Raw genomic sequence first — 16,629 nt, 5'->3', positions numbered from 1 at the left:
TTTTTTTTTTCTTTGGGTCTTGGATTACCAATTCAAGCGTTCTACGGAATATGTGGAGGACAAACACCAAATTCAAGAGAGACCTCGAGAAGGTACTATGCGGAATTTAAACCCTATGGGACCATCTGGGATGTCAGGGGTGTCAAACATTCAGACCATGTGCGGGGTCCTAATCTTGGGGGGGGGGGGTTGCGGGGGGGGGGGGGTGTTGGGTGGAAGGTGAACGGTGGGAGACGGGGGGTGGGTGGGGGTGGGGGTGGAGCAGAGCTATACTCAGGGCAGTAAACCCATCTGCTGAAAAGATGTGCTAAAGATTTCATTCTTCATTGGCGAGCTGATCCGTGTCTCTTTCCAAACGAGCTCGTTTAGGGGATTCACTTCAGGAGGGGTGAATACTTACGCACAACTTTTACATTTTTCTTTGTTCTTTTTTTTCGTTAATAAATCAGCAAACTATCATGTACAGCGCCACCTGCTTCACACACACTCCGCATACGATTAAGCGAGCCCCTGCGTGTGTATGGTAAAACCAAACTGAACACGTTTCGGCGGCGTTGTTGATGTTGGTCACTGAAGAGTCGTTCGGTCCGACCCACTTGTCACTGGACTGAAGTGTAGTGTGACCTGTCGCCTAAAATGGGTTCGTGTGTTTGACACCCCAGTGTTACATGATCCAACGGTACAACGTTACAATTCTTATTACTTAGCGTGGCCAATCATCTCCCTCTCTCTCTCACACACACACACACACACACACACACACACACACACACAGAGCGCTAAACATAAAGCCATACTTATACAAATACATAGAAAAATATATCATCCTCTGAATGCCCTTTTTACAAAACTGAATATTAGAGATACTTTTATACTTTAAAATATTAAGCTGTGAAAGTGTGCACTCGAAAGAGAGGGATGTTACGTTTAGCGAATGAAATGGGATGAGGGCGAATCAATCTATAAAGAGAGAAGCAGTCTGTTTCTGGACCTCCTTAATGTTTTTGGATTTGAAGTGAAGATAGAAGTTCATGTCTAATATGTGATCGGACCGATCTGTTTCAGTCCCGTCGGTGTTATTCGAAGAGTTAATTCTATGAAGCAGCAGGTTTAACAGTTAGCATGAGTTAATCATATATAAATGTGCGTAGCTTTTATACACCCTCGGGTTTGTGACAGTTTTACAGCTATAGCCAAGACAACGAAAACCAAACGTATCACCGATTTGTCAATACAGGTCTTCAAAGGGTTTGGAGTAGTTGAACATCAGATAGTCCATGTAGTAGAAGTCATAGGCCCTCTGCCTGTCTGACGCACTGAGCTGTGTGAAGTAGTGCCGCGTGATGTGTGTGGAAGTCCTGGCAGCTTCGGGGTTCCTGTCCTTGAACGTGGGGAACGTGAGGTTTTTCGGTGCTCCCGTCCTGCGCAACAGGAAGTTCGCTTCCTCCTCCAAAGTCTCAAACTTGCCGATAAAATCGTAGTCAAGCAAGCATGGGCTGCAGAGCTGGCTCACAGGCTCCCAGTGTATGTCCATGCCTACGGGACGGTGGACATCCAGCAGGTAGCGGATGAACTCCTGGAAGGTGACGCCACTTCCTGTCCTTAGTGCCGATTTGGATGCGTTCACCCTGTATTTGGAGATGATGGGCTTTCCAAACACGGGGTGGTAGTACGAGTTGGGGCTTTCAAACTTGTCCCTGAAGGCTGAGACGAGACGCTCCATCGGCTCTCGGACAAACAGCACCTTGGTGTAGGAGCGGAGGCGCTCGGCCATGGCGCGCCGATCGAAGCTGTCCAACCTCTTTAAATGGTTGCTGTAGTGGACGGCATCGTGGTTTATCTCTCGTGTTGAGGACGCAACACCAGCAAGCACCATCAACACTCGCTTCCAGTTGGAGCAGCCTGCTTTGGGTACCTCGCAATAGAGTAGTTTGTGCCTGTCCTCTACGTAGATGCGAGACACATGGTGTGGCGTTATCGTTCGTGAGATGTTGCTCCGGTATTTGGCGCACACTTCCTTGATCAGGCGACGGCGAGCCTCTTGGATACGGGAGAGTCGGCTCCAGCTCTCGGATGTAGAGTGTGACAGTGATGCTGATGACGATGAAGAGGAGAAGAAGGAAGAAGAATTAGAGAGCGGCCGGATCACGGCGCTGGTCTTCAGGAGTTTCCGGTGGCGTTTGGTGATCCTCTGAGAAGCTTGATTTGGTTTGTTCCACTCAAAGGCGGGAAACTGCATGGGCGAGATGGAGTTATCAGCACTCGGTTCATCTGGTCTGTGCTGTCTGCTCGACTGAATTGCTGTAGCACCGCCTTTAATGTCATGGTCCTGCTGGGCACACAGTTCCTGCACCACAGGAAAACAAACTTATGTAGCAGAGCAGGTGAGGACAATCTAACAGATCATATCCCTTTCTTTAGCATATAAAAACCCACGTACACACATAAACGCGTTCACTTACCTCCCTCGTCTGCCGCGTCATGCCACTGAACTCAACCCCTGTGAGAAAGAACGAGACAGAAAGATAGTTATTAATACAAATGAATTTGTGTTTCATGAGAATGGCAAGGCAGGAGATTTGAAAACCTCAGAAGCTTCCGGAAACTATCGGGTATTATGCATTAAATGGCCATAATGTCCTTAGTTAGCAAAAAATTAGCACAGGGCATGCCTTGTCAAACGTTCTCAGCTCCATGGCGTTTCAGTTCCAAGAAACTCTTGTTACTTTTGCACTGTTTTCTCTCTCACACGGCTTTCGCCAGATTCGCAGTGCAAATATTAAACTGCACGCTCCATTGGAACACACACAGTCCGCCTGCTTTCACAGCAGAGGAACACACCTGTGTTTTTGGGTTCGCTCTAGCACACAGGGGTGTTCACAATGTGTGTGAGAGCTGGTGAAGACAATGCTTCTGATCTCGCACGTGTAAGCAAAAGTCCTAAAAGTGAAAGACAGAAAAGGTAACTTTTCTCCTTCGCAGAATGTTCAGCACAACTCACATGCCATGCAGAGCCATCTCAATTATGGATGTGGTCATGAAATTTCAAGTGCCCACACACTGCCTACTGTATATGCAGACTTACTACATCTAGCTGGAATGACAGTAGCAGCAGCTCGAGTAGTGAAAGTGAGAATGTTGTATCTTTGACTTATATGTGTGTCCCCTGCAAAGAGAGAGACTGCTGCAAGGACAGGAGGCATATATATATATATATATTTAAAAAACCTGAGGCTTGATATCAGCACATCAATGTTGTGGAGGGATCAATATACTTTACAAAGTTGCTAGTTAGTAGTGCAACATTTTCAGGAATCCCTAAGGTGTACTATATCCTCTACCATGGGTGCACACAGTTACAATGCAACATTCTCTAAGAGCTGTCCACATACTGACTTGACACAACAAAACAGTAGACATCATGCCTTACAGAAATCCTGTGCCTGGGGATTGGCAAACTCACAAGCAGTTCATTCCACTAATTGTGACTCTGCATCTGTTGCAGAGACAGATGCTTTGGGCTAGAGCCACTGCCATTATCGTGAATGACAATCCAGCACAGACAGCAGACTATCGCCCCAACGTGGCAGAAAATACCATGGTTGGTCCTGTCGTTAACGTCACTGACTATACCTGCTACCTATTCTGATTCCGAATACAGTATCGTTGAGAGCATTTTGAGCGATTCTTCATTAAATATCACAAATAAAGAATGTTTAAAAGTGCTGTCCATCGTTGACTGGGGATGCACTCTCAGGACGCGGTACACATGACGTTGATATCCAGTGTCCACTAGTTCTGAAGGAACCCACCCTGGCGTTTCAAGATTGCCACTTGGCTTGATGAGAATGGCCAGAGAATAAACTTCATGTAAGGACTACTCACGAGAGGTTGTGGTCACTTTCTTATTTGTTCTCGGTAAGGAAATTAGCATGTGGAAAGAATCTATTAGGTCTAAAGAAAACCATCCTGGTGGCCCACCATTTAGTCACAGACCCAGTGTTACCTACTTAAACTTGCAATTTCTAACTGATTTCTCTTTCAGCTTACTCCGTCTTTCTTGTCTACATCTCTCTCTCTCAAGCACGCACACGTATGTTCTGCCATCCAGCTGCTCCCTCTCATCTCCCTTGAGACTTCTTGCACTCGTTATTCATATTTACTTTGTGCTTTCCTGCCCTCGTTCCTTGAACATTTTTGGGTTTTTTTTTTGCAGTTTAGGGACCACCAACCTTATTCAACAGAATATATTTGATTTCCAGTGCTAGACCTAGAAAAATGTTCATTTTAGCCACTTTTCCCCCCCGAGTGTGGCTGTACTCAGTTCCCAGAAGGCATCAGTGCATCAGAGCATAGGATTTATACACAGAAGTGTGTCGTGCCATTACATCCATCCTGATTCTGACCTGTTTGACTGTTCAAACTCTGTACACCGACTTTGACCTCCACTTTCTGTTTGTTTATTGCCGACCAGTTCCTTCCCTGCCCGTTGTCACCTGTTGCTTGCTCTTCCTCGGTTGTTTGCGTCTTTTGACCTTCTGTCTTTCACCAAGTGTTTGAAGTTTTCCTCTTCCAGTGGATTGTTGTCTCTTTTTACCAGAGGCCAAAGAATGGAATTTCTGCCTGTTCTGGGGCTGCCAGTATTCAGAATTGAATTCTAGTAGACGGTAGTGGCTCATATGAAGGTAGACACTCAGGGATACCTAGCATATTAGAATAAATATTATAATTTTATTGCGGCAGTTCTATCCCTCCACATTCCCATCACCCTGCTCACCAGCAGCTAATCACAGATGCTGCATCTGAAACCGCATACTGTGACAGTACCGACTGCGTCCGATTCAGTACCTTCCGCTTGGCCGTTGATACAGTAAGTACTGATCAGTATAAGTTGTAAGCACGAATACAATCTGGATGCACTACGTGGCACCAGTTCTGAAAGCTCTTCCACGTGGAGATCCATTGACATACGGGATAGCGCGGTATCCACAGTGTCCAGTGGTTTAAGGGGTTTCTTAAGTGCTCACGGAAGAGGTGGGTCTTTAGCTGTTTTTTGAAGATAGCGACAGATTCTGTGGTCCGGATTGAGGAACTGAGGGACAGTCGGGTTGAAGGTTCCGGAAGGGGACCCTGCAGTAATAAGTGTCAGTCGTTAACCAATCGCAGACTGCGTGGGGGAACGTAAGCCTCAATGAGAGTGTTGAGGTAGGGTGTTCCAGACAAGGTCTTGTGTGGGCAGCTAGAGGAAGCCAGTGAAGGGAGATGAGGACATGGGTTCTTTGGGGCTGGTTGAAGATAAGGCGTGTACCGTGTACTGTTTTATGAATACTGAGAATTCGGACATACTACTGCTTTGGCATACTGCTTTTTGCCTAGTGTGTGGTAGGGTAGTAGGGATATTCGGAGTCATGATACTCTACCCACAGACACCAAACCGTGTCCTGACTAATCTTTTAACAGACTTGCGACAATAAAACACTTCATTTGTTTACGCTGATTGAAAATGTCCACGTGACTCCTCCATAACGATTACGTGTAATGCAACTGCACACAATTACACACACGATTGAACAGCGATCCAGATTACACGAACTTCACCCATCAACATTTACCCTCCGTGTTGATTATAGTGAGCGGAATTCTGGGAAATGACAAGCGTTTATCCATTCATTCTGTCAGAGCTCTGAGGATTGAGACCCCACCCACTTAATGAGTGTGTTCTCTGAGCAGAACCTCAAGGTACAGCATGATTACAGGGACAGATCTTACATGTTGTACCACACACCACATGCATTGAGAGCGATATGAGCAGCAAGTGCGAGTGACTGGTAATTATGTGACTCAGAGGCTCAGCATCCATCATTCACAATGAAACGAGAGAGAAACATACTCACACTCACGGCTTTATTCGGGGGAGGTCAGAGACCGTAACTCAGACACTGTAGTGACTCTGTGCGGCTGCTTTATACGTAGAATTGAGTGTGATGCGGTTATTACTCTGGTGTAAAAGCCCAAAATGGTGTTTAATCCCCCTGTGTGTCTTTAAAGCTGATGGAGTAAACATATGAAAGATGTCAGTCAGTGTTTTATTACATCTGCAGCAAGGTGTGTGTGTGTGTGTGTGTGTGTGTCGGACATAAAAGCTGTCATTGCAGTTGTAGGTGTAGCATTATAAGACCAGGACCATAATGTCACCGAAGCTGCTGCTGATCTTTAAGTGCCATCAGACCTACATTCCTCACTCGCAGAACTCCATACACTTGCTATAGTCGCTGAATGAAACTGTACACTTTATAATGAAAAACTGAACATGACTGGTGTTCAAAAATTGAACGTTAGTGGTGCCATGTCCCCTCCGTTACTCCTGTCAGGTGGTAAATTTTGTTTTTGTAGCCCCATGCTAACAGATGGTACACCTAAGTGTTGAGAAGAACTTGTTGAATAAACAATAAGGATTATTATACTAAGGTGTTGATTCATTTTTCTATGATAGCAGCTCTGACAGTAGTTCTGGCTGTGACATAAATAATCTAATGTGATCTAATATGCTACTGTTTCCGTAGTAACGATGCAGTCACGAGGACTTGTACGGCGGAAGGCGCATAATCTAAGCCTAATTGTCACGTTACAAAGTTGGATACGGAAGCAAGCGCAGATCTTCAAACAATTTAATATTCAAACAAACAACAAAACAAAGACACTAAGACAACTCGGCAAAGTACCGTGGCCAAGGCTAAACATAAACGATGAAACAAAACGTGGTGCAGGGACGCAGGTCAAGATAGACGATACGCAAGACGAGAAAGCGGTACAAACAGTGGCTATATATAGGAGTGCTCGTTAAACAGAAACGTGATACAGGTGCAGGTGATCATGTGACAATGATGTAGTATGGTGCAGTGGCTGCTGGGAAATGAAGCCCAGAGTTACCTCCTTGATATATGACACTAATAATACAGATTTCTTTCTTTTTCCTAAGCGCTGTATAATCATTGATATGATGAATTATAGGAAATCATCATCTTATAGGAAATCAACCAGGCCAAAACACACCATTCGTGTGTGGGTTATTTTCATTTCTGTGGTATTCATTATATATCACTCGAATTGGTTCAGAACGCTCAGGGTAATTGTGAAAAGAGTCACGACGGCGGTTTTAGACTTAGAAAATGGTTTTCCTTCTCACTGTAATGCTCAGAAGCAGGTTTATACTGTAGTTTGAAGGGTGTAAAAAGCTTCCCCCTCAGTGCTGGGCTAATGTTAGGACTTTTACACCGTTGGTGCATGTTTGTGTGACATTTGAGCCAGTCTCCACTCTGCCGCTGAAACAGCTTCTGAAGGAAGGTGCTTTGTGACGCAAATGTCAAACCACAACAGTCGCTTTTATGTCAACACAAAAGGCTTTTCAAAATCTAATAGCGCCGACATCCATAAACATGTCGAACCCTCGGATAAATAAGCAGCGAGGACGTGGAGATCAGTACAGAGACTCTTGGAAATCGTTCATCCTTCTTTATAAATCCTTGCCCTTTGTACTTTTCTCTCTCTCGACTGTTTTCCAGTTTTCGAGGCCAGCGAGTGCAGACGGTTTTGCGAATCAGGAAAAAACCCGCCCACTGATACAGAATGATGCAACGCTGGTACACACCGTGGTTTGTAATGGACCGCTGGATAATTACGGCTTCGTTTATTTCCGAACAGACCGCCCTAAAACGTTACCGTGGTTTGGAAAAACAAGACCGTCGGAAACACGGCTACACACACCGATCTGAGTTGTCGGATGTCACTTTAAAAAAGCCGTGAAGTCAAAAGCCTTATTGATGATGAAGTGCGTTCATGACTGGAACGCATTGAACTGTTGTTTGTGATTTCCGCTGGTGTGTGTTTTTTTTCTTCGTTCTTTCTTCTTTTCACTTTCTTGTGCGCTGTTTATCCTCTAAACCCTTTTTTATTTATTTATTTATTTTTGTTTTTATCTGAGCTTTCAAACAAATCATTAGTTTATGCTGAATTCGATTACAAAACCCAAAACCGCGTGAAATTGCCGCCGACTGCGAAAGCATCATGTTTACCCATTTTTATCTGGAGAGAATTATTTCATTCGACAACAGATGGCGAAGCTTTTCATTGTTGCCACCAGACCATACGAGTCGAATTAATAGACATTCAAACAGGACGCTAATGAGAAAAGCAGAGCACTTTCCGCATTCTTCTGCTCGTTTTCCGTTTAGGGTCAGCACATAATTTTCTTCTTTGGTCTCGGAAAATATCATGCTGTGCCACTTAAACTGAGTGGGTGTAATCCGACCTAAATAAATACGCAAGCCAAAAAAAAAAAAAAAAAACAACAACAAAAAAATCAAGTAGGCATGTAAACTTGAATCGAATGACAGTTTGAATGAAAATGTTTTGTCTGAGTGGAAGGTTCAGGAATAAAAAGCTCCAACGCTCATGATCATATGCACTTAAATAAAAAGCCGAACTTTTAAATAGTAGAATTACGTTCATAAAATAAATCTTTAGTGAGGGGGTTGAAGGATTATTTACAGCTCTGCCTGTCTTCTAAAAAAAAGAAAATTGAAAAGACACGCTGAATCAGGATGAACTTAAAAAGCCTAATGGGCTCCTTCATGGGCAGATCTAGAGATACTGTCTGTGCAGTAAACAACAAAACAAAAACAACCTCTAATTATCACACAATAGTGTGCAATAGTTGGAGTTGCAGGATTGGCCAGATCAAGGGATTTTGAGGTTGATGATGCAAGCTGACCATGAATAGACTTTCTTTTACGCAAAGTACACGATCTTATCCATCACGGGATAGTAAGCTTACCTAATAATCTCTCCTTCTGTCGAGCCACACATGATTTTACGGAGATGCCAGTGATCCTGATCTTTTCTGCACTCCGGATGCCCTACCTTGAAGTACCACGGAAATGGTTTTGGACGTCAGTGCCACACGGACGTTCTCGCTGTGGTCGCTGGGACGACGGTTGCAGCGACGGCCTCGGGACTGCGATCACCACGTACGGTTTTACACTCGGGTCTCCTTTAGTGAACAGTCGACTAGTTCAACAAACAGACTTCATATAAACACCATCATGAACTTTCTTTTACGTTCACACTATCCGTCGTTCCCCAGATGACGACGGGTTCCCTTCTGAGTCCGGTTCCTCTCGAGGTTTCTTCCTCGTATCATCTCAGGGAGTTTTTCCCTCACCACCGTCTCGCCCAATAGTGATAAACTCACACGCTTAAAATCTCCACCCTGTGTTTATATGTTTCTGTAAAGCCGCTCTGAGACGACGTCCGTTGTTAAAAGCGCTACACGAACTGACTGGAATTGAATCGAATGATCTGTGACTGGATGTAAGAGACAGCTCTTCATATTAAGCTTGATAATTAGTTGATGAATTTCAACAAGCTTCAGCATCAGTGGGTTGGAAATGAAGCACCTTTCGCTCTGTAAAGTTAAGGGTTTATTTACCCAATACGCGTTTGTGACACCCACTTACATCAAGCAGTGCACAAATAATAACAACAATAATAATAATAATAATAACAATAAAGGTCGAGATCAATAAATATGTAAATGAAGCACTGGTGTTTTATTACATACTCATCCTCAAACAACTCATGTGCCGTTACGCACATGTCAGCTGATATTCTCATCATTTTCACAGCTTTGTTTATTGGCCTCTTTTATTTATGAAGAGCTGCTGCTGAAATGAAATGAATTGCGCGGCACTCGTGGCGTCCGTTGCTCGCAATATTTCTCCGCGGCAGAGAACTGAGACAAATCAGTGTCTTACTAATGAAGAGAAAGAGAGAGCACTCATCGCACTGTCAACACGAGCAAATATATGAGGAGAGCAACAGCCATCACACACACACACACACACACACACACCCTCTCAGTCTCTCAGTCCCTCTGCCTTTATTATAAATGTCCAAGGTGATCTTTTATTGTAATTGAAATTTCTCGCCAGCTCTCCACCTCTTCTCCGCCTGCGGCACTGTTTTAATCTCCTTAACATTCGACAACCAGAGCAGAGTATATACCTATCTACGTGCCTGAAGAAACGTTTCGTTGTCTCGCTGCACGCCGGCTGCGGCTCCTGACGCTCACTGACAAACGGGGCTTTACGCCCGCCCTGATTACCTTTAAAGTCGGATTACAGTCCGTCAGACTGACAAAAAGCACCGCGTCAGAAAAACCTCCAGCAGACACAACAGGCTTAGGTTTGTTTGCTGCGCTAAATTTGAGCGGAATGTGATCCAAATGGTGAACATTCACACCATAAGTCCTATTCAGACTGCAGAGCCACCCCAGAGGTGGGGTTATGCAATCATTACTGCAGTATCTATGGTATGTTAGTCCTGTCCAAATAAGCAGTAGAAAATAACCCCCAGGCAACATATATATATATATATATATATATATATATATTCTGTCTGAATTGACATGTTGATAAAGATTGTGTAATATCCAGTGGGAAAAGTGGGTTTGCGCTTTTTTTTTTATCTTCCCAAGTAAAAAGTCACACCATAAAGCATTTCTAAAAATTTTTTTTTTTTAAAAGCACAGGTATAAATACAGACATGATATGTTCATACTCATGATCAAGCATAACTTGATGAGTCCCCCCCCCAACAACAGGCACATATAATAAAGGTCAAATCACTCCACGTTTTGTTAACGAGGTGTGCTTTGTATGCGTGGAATTTCTAGTCTGATTAACCTGCGCACATCGTTAAGACACTGATTTATACAGAGATTTTTTTTTTCCATTATTTACGTCTGGAAATGGCGTCAGATCAGTGCTTAGGCAGCTTTTTCACATGTCAGTGTATTTCCCGTGAATCTTTCCACGAAACAGTTTGATGAAACGATAATAACCGGCTCGGGATTTTGTGATCGTTCTGTCGTGTGTTCATTAGTTCAGTATCGAGGAGATTATTGCCGATTGCTTCGCAGCTCATTACGTATCAGAAAGGGATTTCAAAAGCAATATTGTTCTTACCCATGGCGTGTTGAGTCGTAAAATGGTGGCCGGTCGCTGTAGGGACATTCATTTCCGCCCAGTGTCAGTAAACTAATAACCTCAAAATTGCCCCGTAATTTAAAACCTCGCACTTCTTTTTGGCTCCTCAGCTGAACCTGACATTGATTGAGTTCTCACCGAGATGAGATTGTCTGCGGCCTCAGATTTATATCGGTTAATTCCACTGTGGTGAAACAGTGCTGTCCTGCTCCTCCACTGTTAGATGATGGACTGTTTGTTGGTTCGATATAAGCACACCATCGCTTGTCAACAGTCCCTATGATGTGAAGGTCAGAAGAGTCAATGTTCGTTGACGCTAAAAGTTTCTGTAGTGTGCCCGGAGCCCCACGCTACACTTCAAAGACTTAAGAAGTCGTGCTGTGAAGCTCCGATAAACCAGATTTTTCCTGCCAGGATTATTTTCCCCGCTTAGATATGAGCTGGATGTCAACCGATGAGTAATCTAACGTCCTCTCAGCAGGGTTCGTCATTAAAAGGTATCTCGTTCGACTACACCGACTCTCATGCAGAACTCTGCCAAGCTTAAGCCAATCACAGTCCTGTCCAAAACTTAGATTTGAAGGAGCAAAGCGGATCGGATGACGGTTCTGTCTGAGGACGTGGCTGTAAAGATCGAGGCACAGCTGTGGAACAAGTGGAACGTCTTCTGTGATGCTAATTTGTGAAGGATTCATGTGTTTGGCAAATTCCGGGCTTGTTATTGTAGCACGCGTCTCTGAGGACGTTTTGGCATCGGTTTGTTTATTTGGCATCGCTGCTGAAGCTGCTGTGAGAAACTACACCATGTGCCCTGCCACATGACCCCCAGTCTGGTTTTTTTTTTTTTTTTCTTTTCAAAATCCTGGACGATCAGGCTATAAACACACATGGAGCAAGAGGACGGAGAGACGACGGAATGCAGCAGATGCAGCAGACAGAGCTCGTCACCGCACAGTGTGTCCTTGGCTGGGTTCGAACCCTACGCCACGAACAGCCCTGTATTCCACGCAGATTGCAGCGAGGCAGAGCGGAAACCAGCAGCGTTCGTTAAAAAAAGCAAAAATCATAAAGACCAACCGAGCAGATGGAGCGCAGCAGTGTGTCCACAGGTGTTCCTTCCCTTTTTTAAAACTTTCAACACCGTCTCCACCACCACCAGCTCTCTACAAACTTTTTTCTTCCTTTTCACTGGTTTCCTGCACTCGATCTTGTCTTGTCAGGGATTTAATTTCCTGTCTGCAGTCGTCACTAAGAGGTAGCCATTAGCAGGGTCGACTGGCACAACCTTGTCCACCTGTCCGCGTTACTCTCTTTTAATCAATTACACTCTCACGTCTTTATCGTTGTGTCACACAGCGAGATGTGTCCAGAGTGCTCCGTTAGTGTTCTCCCTGTGCTTTGAGGGTTTCCTTCGGGTAGTCCGCTTTCTTCCTTCGGTCCAAAGACATGTGTTGTAGGCTGACCGGCATTTCCAAATCGTCCGTAGTGTGTGAATGTATGTGTGATCGTTCCCTGCGATGAGTTTGTAGCCCAATCCAGGAGGTACCTCAACTTGTGCGCCAAGTTCCTTGGCATAGGCTCTCGTGCGACTCAGAGAATGTGTGGAAGGACGGATGATTAGACAGTGGGATGCTCGTCTGTCTATCTTAACGTCTGTCGTAAATATGAGGTCTCTGTTGTACTATCGGCCGGTGTGCTTACATTGGGCCTCATTTATCAAACAGCATGAAAGCCCTTTTTAAGCTTTGGTTTTTATGGAGATTTGTGGGCGGGGCTAAATATAATTATTTTTTTTTTTGACATTTGGTGTTCTTGGTCGAGGGCAGAGGTGAATTCTCGAGTGTTTTTCCAGGGCACCCGAGCATAGCGCGTGACACGCTCAGGTATCCGGGGACGCGGTGCCGCTGCTGTCGTGTTTCGTCCTTCAAAGCTATCAGAGGCGAGGTTTGCTTTCCACGACATTCAGAAGCGGCACTCAAACTCGAAACCGTCTCCACGCTCGCTTTCTGAGAACGCTGTTTCATTCCGATCTGCAGTTTTTCGTTCTGCTATGCAGAGAGGGCTGCTTTTTACCGGCCCTTTTGTTTTATTCATGACAGTCGAGTCTCACTTCACTCTACTGAACCGAGCGACGAGCGAGATGATGAGCCAGGCTGAGAAAGCGGGAAAGAAAAAAGAAAAAACAGTCTGATGAATAATACCGTGTTTAGGAATTACTGTCAAAATAAACTTCAGTGTGATTGAGAGATAAAGGGAGTTAAGTAGGGGAGACGGAAAAGAGATCAAAACGAATGCCGGGCAAAATGTACAGTGTGAAGGATTACGAGGGACACTGACAAAATAAGGAGAGCTTTCGGTCTGCTCTTCAGTATTCTAATTCAGCATTCAGTCTTCAGTATTCTCTGTTTAACATCTAAATGAAGGTCAGAAGATTTTCTACCTCGTTCCCGGTGCAGTTTTTGATGATTCATGGGAGTTCCCTGCCTAGACTCGCCAATTAATAAGGACCACGGTGACAGACATCTGCTCATTTCATTCTTTTTAACTCCTTCAATAATGAAAACGTTGCTCATCTCTCGAGATAATCCTTCGCGGTATGGATCTGAACCGGTCCCTAAACACCGAAAAGCTGCACCGAAGCCTTAAATTGTACACGGCGTGTGTTTTTACATATAGTTTACCCTCAAAAGCATGTTGCACACCAGTCTTCATTTGAATTCTTCAGTCGATGAACACCATCGGCCGCCCATCTCCTCCTCTCCACTCCCAGCCCACCATCCAATTTACCGTGTGACTAATTGATTATTCATTCCTCCACGCCATGTGAGGTTAAAATGATAGCTTCCTATTCGCAGGCGGTCATGTGGAAACTCATTCAGTGGGCATTAGATTGGAGCCGGCAGTCATCCGGGAGCGCGGAACGTATTTGGGGGCCGGCGGTTGGCTCCTGTCTGACCTCGTTTGTAACACGTGACTTAACCTAGTCCGTTTCTCCTTCCTCGAGGGGAGAGAGATAGAGAGCTAGGTAGAGGGAGAGAAAGATACAACGAGCGAAAGAGCAGGGAAACACATTTTCTTTCATGTTTAAAATAACACTTCCTGCCCACCTGGTGCTGCCCGCTGGATATCATCGCTCTCTTTAAATTACACCGAACCGAAAGTCACGACCTTAAACTAATTGTGTTTGAGCAGCAGAGCAGAATATCGCTCTATTACAACGTCCCATCGATCGATTTCCCTTGCAACCTGGCCGAACTTTCAACCGAAACACAAGACAATCCTGCCCCTCTCAATAGGCAATACCCAACACTGAGGGCTGTCTGTGAGGTATTTCAACATTTTAGCAATGCGTTCCTTTGTGTCGAATAAAAAAGGTACTTTCGATTCAACCGAGAGGTATTGGAGCTCCAGAAGGGCTGCAACAAAAGCGGTCTGAAAAGCGAAACGCCGGGCACAGGAGGACTTTGGAGAGGCCATGGGAAAATATTTCAGCAAGCTGTCTGGCGCCTCAGGAGCGGGACGTGAGACCTTGTGCAATCTGTGCTAAGCGAATGCAAGAAAATTGCTGAGCGGTGAAAGAAGCACTTGAGAATTCAAATGAACACGCTCTCTCTTTTAGTGGCATCGCCGGAGATCTGGTCTCCATTCCGATAACTTTCTTTTACTTTACTTTACAAACATAAGAGGACTAACTACATTTTTTTTTAAATTACTAACAAAGGTTAGAAACATTTTAGAAACAAGATTTGGCTGCACAGCACTGAGTGAACTAGACAACACTGGAGCTGTGTGTTCGGCGTCGCTCTTCAACGTCACATGGATATCACAGGTTGTGTCTTTGGACTGGCAAAATGGTGGTACTTATTTTCTATTTACTTATTTTTTGTTTGTTGTTTTTTTTTTCTCCGATTATAGGCGAATCACAATTAAGAAAAATCTATAATAGGATGCTTTCAATTCGGACCAGATCTTTTTATTCTGCGCAGATTTGTGAAGTGTGTATGGGGGTATGAGGTAACTGGGTCCGCACAGTGGGTTGTGTTTTAGCATTAAGTCAATGTTAACCCTAGGTGTCGACTCCAGTAAGGGTGTCTTGCCTCGGTTCCTGTTTGTGGTTCTTGTGGACAGGATATCAAGGGCACTGTTGAGGCTGGAAGGGCATCTGGTATGGAGGGTAATGGTAATGTCCGTCCTTGTCCCACCATCTAAAGTGGACTTTTACTGTGTTTGGACATGTTGCTATACGTGAACCTCCAGCTGAAGTAGTAGGAATCAGAATTACGACCAGACGCCAGGAATTAGGTCCGCGATTCCATGCTGAGCTAGGTTTACTGTCTGTACTGGAATTTTGCATGGTGTATCTGTATGTCCTTCCATACGTCCTCCCACACGCAGGTAGGCGATTTGGCTACTCTGAATTACTCCGAAATGTGTATAAGCATGCAAAATGTCTGTTTGTATGGGCTTTCCCCATTCACAGTGCAGTCCTTCTCATCTCATCCGGGATAAGCAGAACCCTACGCAGAACGAAGCAGTTACTGCAGATGAATGATGGAAAGAAATCCGAGGCCATGGTTCTCATCCTGAAAAAAAAAAAAAAAAAGTGGGACGCTACCTTAAGTTAGTGAAGACTTTTAAATGATTCTGGATCTTATTCATGGGTGAAAGAGAAAGAGCGTGTGAGATGTAGAAAGGAATTCAGTTTTCAGAGAAACCTCTCTGGTTACCATTCGGTCTACATCCCTACGCTCACCCACGGTCATGAGATGTGGATAATGACTGAAAGAATAGCATAGCAGGCACAGAAAATGAGGTTCCCCTGCACCGAAGTGGGGCTTACGCTCTGTAATAGGGTGATAATCTCCAGGAGAGTAGAACTGCTGCTCCATGAAAGGAGAAGTTGCCATCGCTTCCAAGCTTAGCATGACAAGCAGACAGTTAGCTAATTTCAATAAAACACACCCCTTTAAATCCGCACCATTATCGGTGACCAAAATATTTAGCCCTTTAGCCTGCGTGTAAGCGGTCATTAACTCCTTTTTGACCCCATGACTGGCTGCTAAATCAAATATAGATCGTTCCACTCCTAGAATATAAACGCCAGTGTGTGTGTGTGTGTGTGTGTGTGTGGCAGGATTTTCAATACAGGATTCATCAGGGTAATCTTAGAACTGGAGCAAAGGAGAAATCATTTTTTAAAGGTTTTCACTCCGGTGTTCCCTTTCCCTACATTTAGAAGAATGGCGCTTCTTTCTATTCTCGTCTTTTGTCTTTTCTCTTTCATTTCGCTCCCCTATATCCAAGAGGTTCAATGTTCTGAGCTCTGAGAGCAGGGGAGGCGGCTTGTAGGCGGTGGCTTTCTGTCCTGAAGTGCGCGCTGTGTCAGCGAACGTAGCTACCGTGTCATTATTCCTGGCTTGTGATGCCTAAAAAACTCAATCAGAAATCACTTTCGAGCAAAAGGGCGTACAGGGTAACTCGAATATCGTGTAGTCCACCTCTAATACACGTGGTCAGGTAGCAAAGACGTATTTCAATCAGAGCAGAGTTTTTTTGATTTCCACATAGAGTAATTTCGCTCCTT

At 44.5% G+C, this 16,629-nt stretch overlaps 1 protein-coding gene across 1 annotated transcript in view; it reads right to left on the bottom strand.

The window, feature by feature from the left end:
- Positions 1-258: 258 nt before the first annotated feature.
- The window catches only part of chst8 (carbohydrate (N-acetylgalactosamine 4-0) sulfotransferase 8), an 82,298-nt gene continuing 65,927 nt past the window's right edge, over positions 259-16,629 (bottom strand). Inside the window, exons 3-4 of the mRNA XM_017465737.3 lie at positions 2,463-2,500; positions 259-2,347 (exon numbers count right to left, since the gene is read on the bottom strand). Coding sequence (XP_017321226.1) covers positions 1,229-2,347; positions 2,463-2,500 — 1,157 coding nt within the window. The 3' untranslated portion in view covers positions 259-1,228. The remainder of the gene's footprint in view (positions 2,348-2,462; positions 2,501-16,629) is intronic.

The sequence above is a fragment of the Ictalurus punctatus genome, chromosome 4 (genome assembly GCF_001660625.3).
Source record: "Ictalurus punctatus breed USDA103 chromosome 4, Coco_2.0, whole genome shotgun sequence".
NCBI classification, from domain to species: Eukaryota; Metazoa; Chordata; class Actinopteri; order Siluriformes; family Ictaluridae; genus Ictalurus; species Ictalurus punctatus.
Note: the sequence above shows the minus strand (reverse complement) of the source record. Positions and strands in the feature narration are given on the sequence as shown.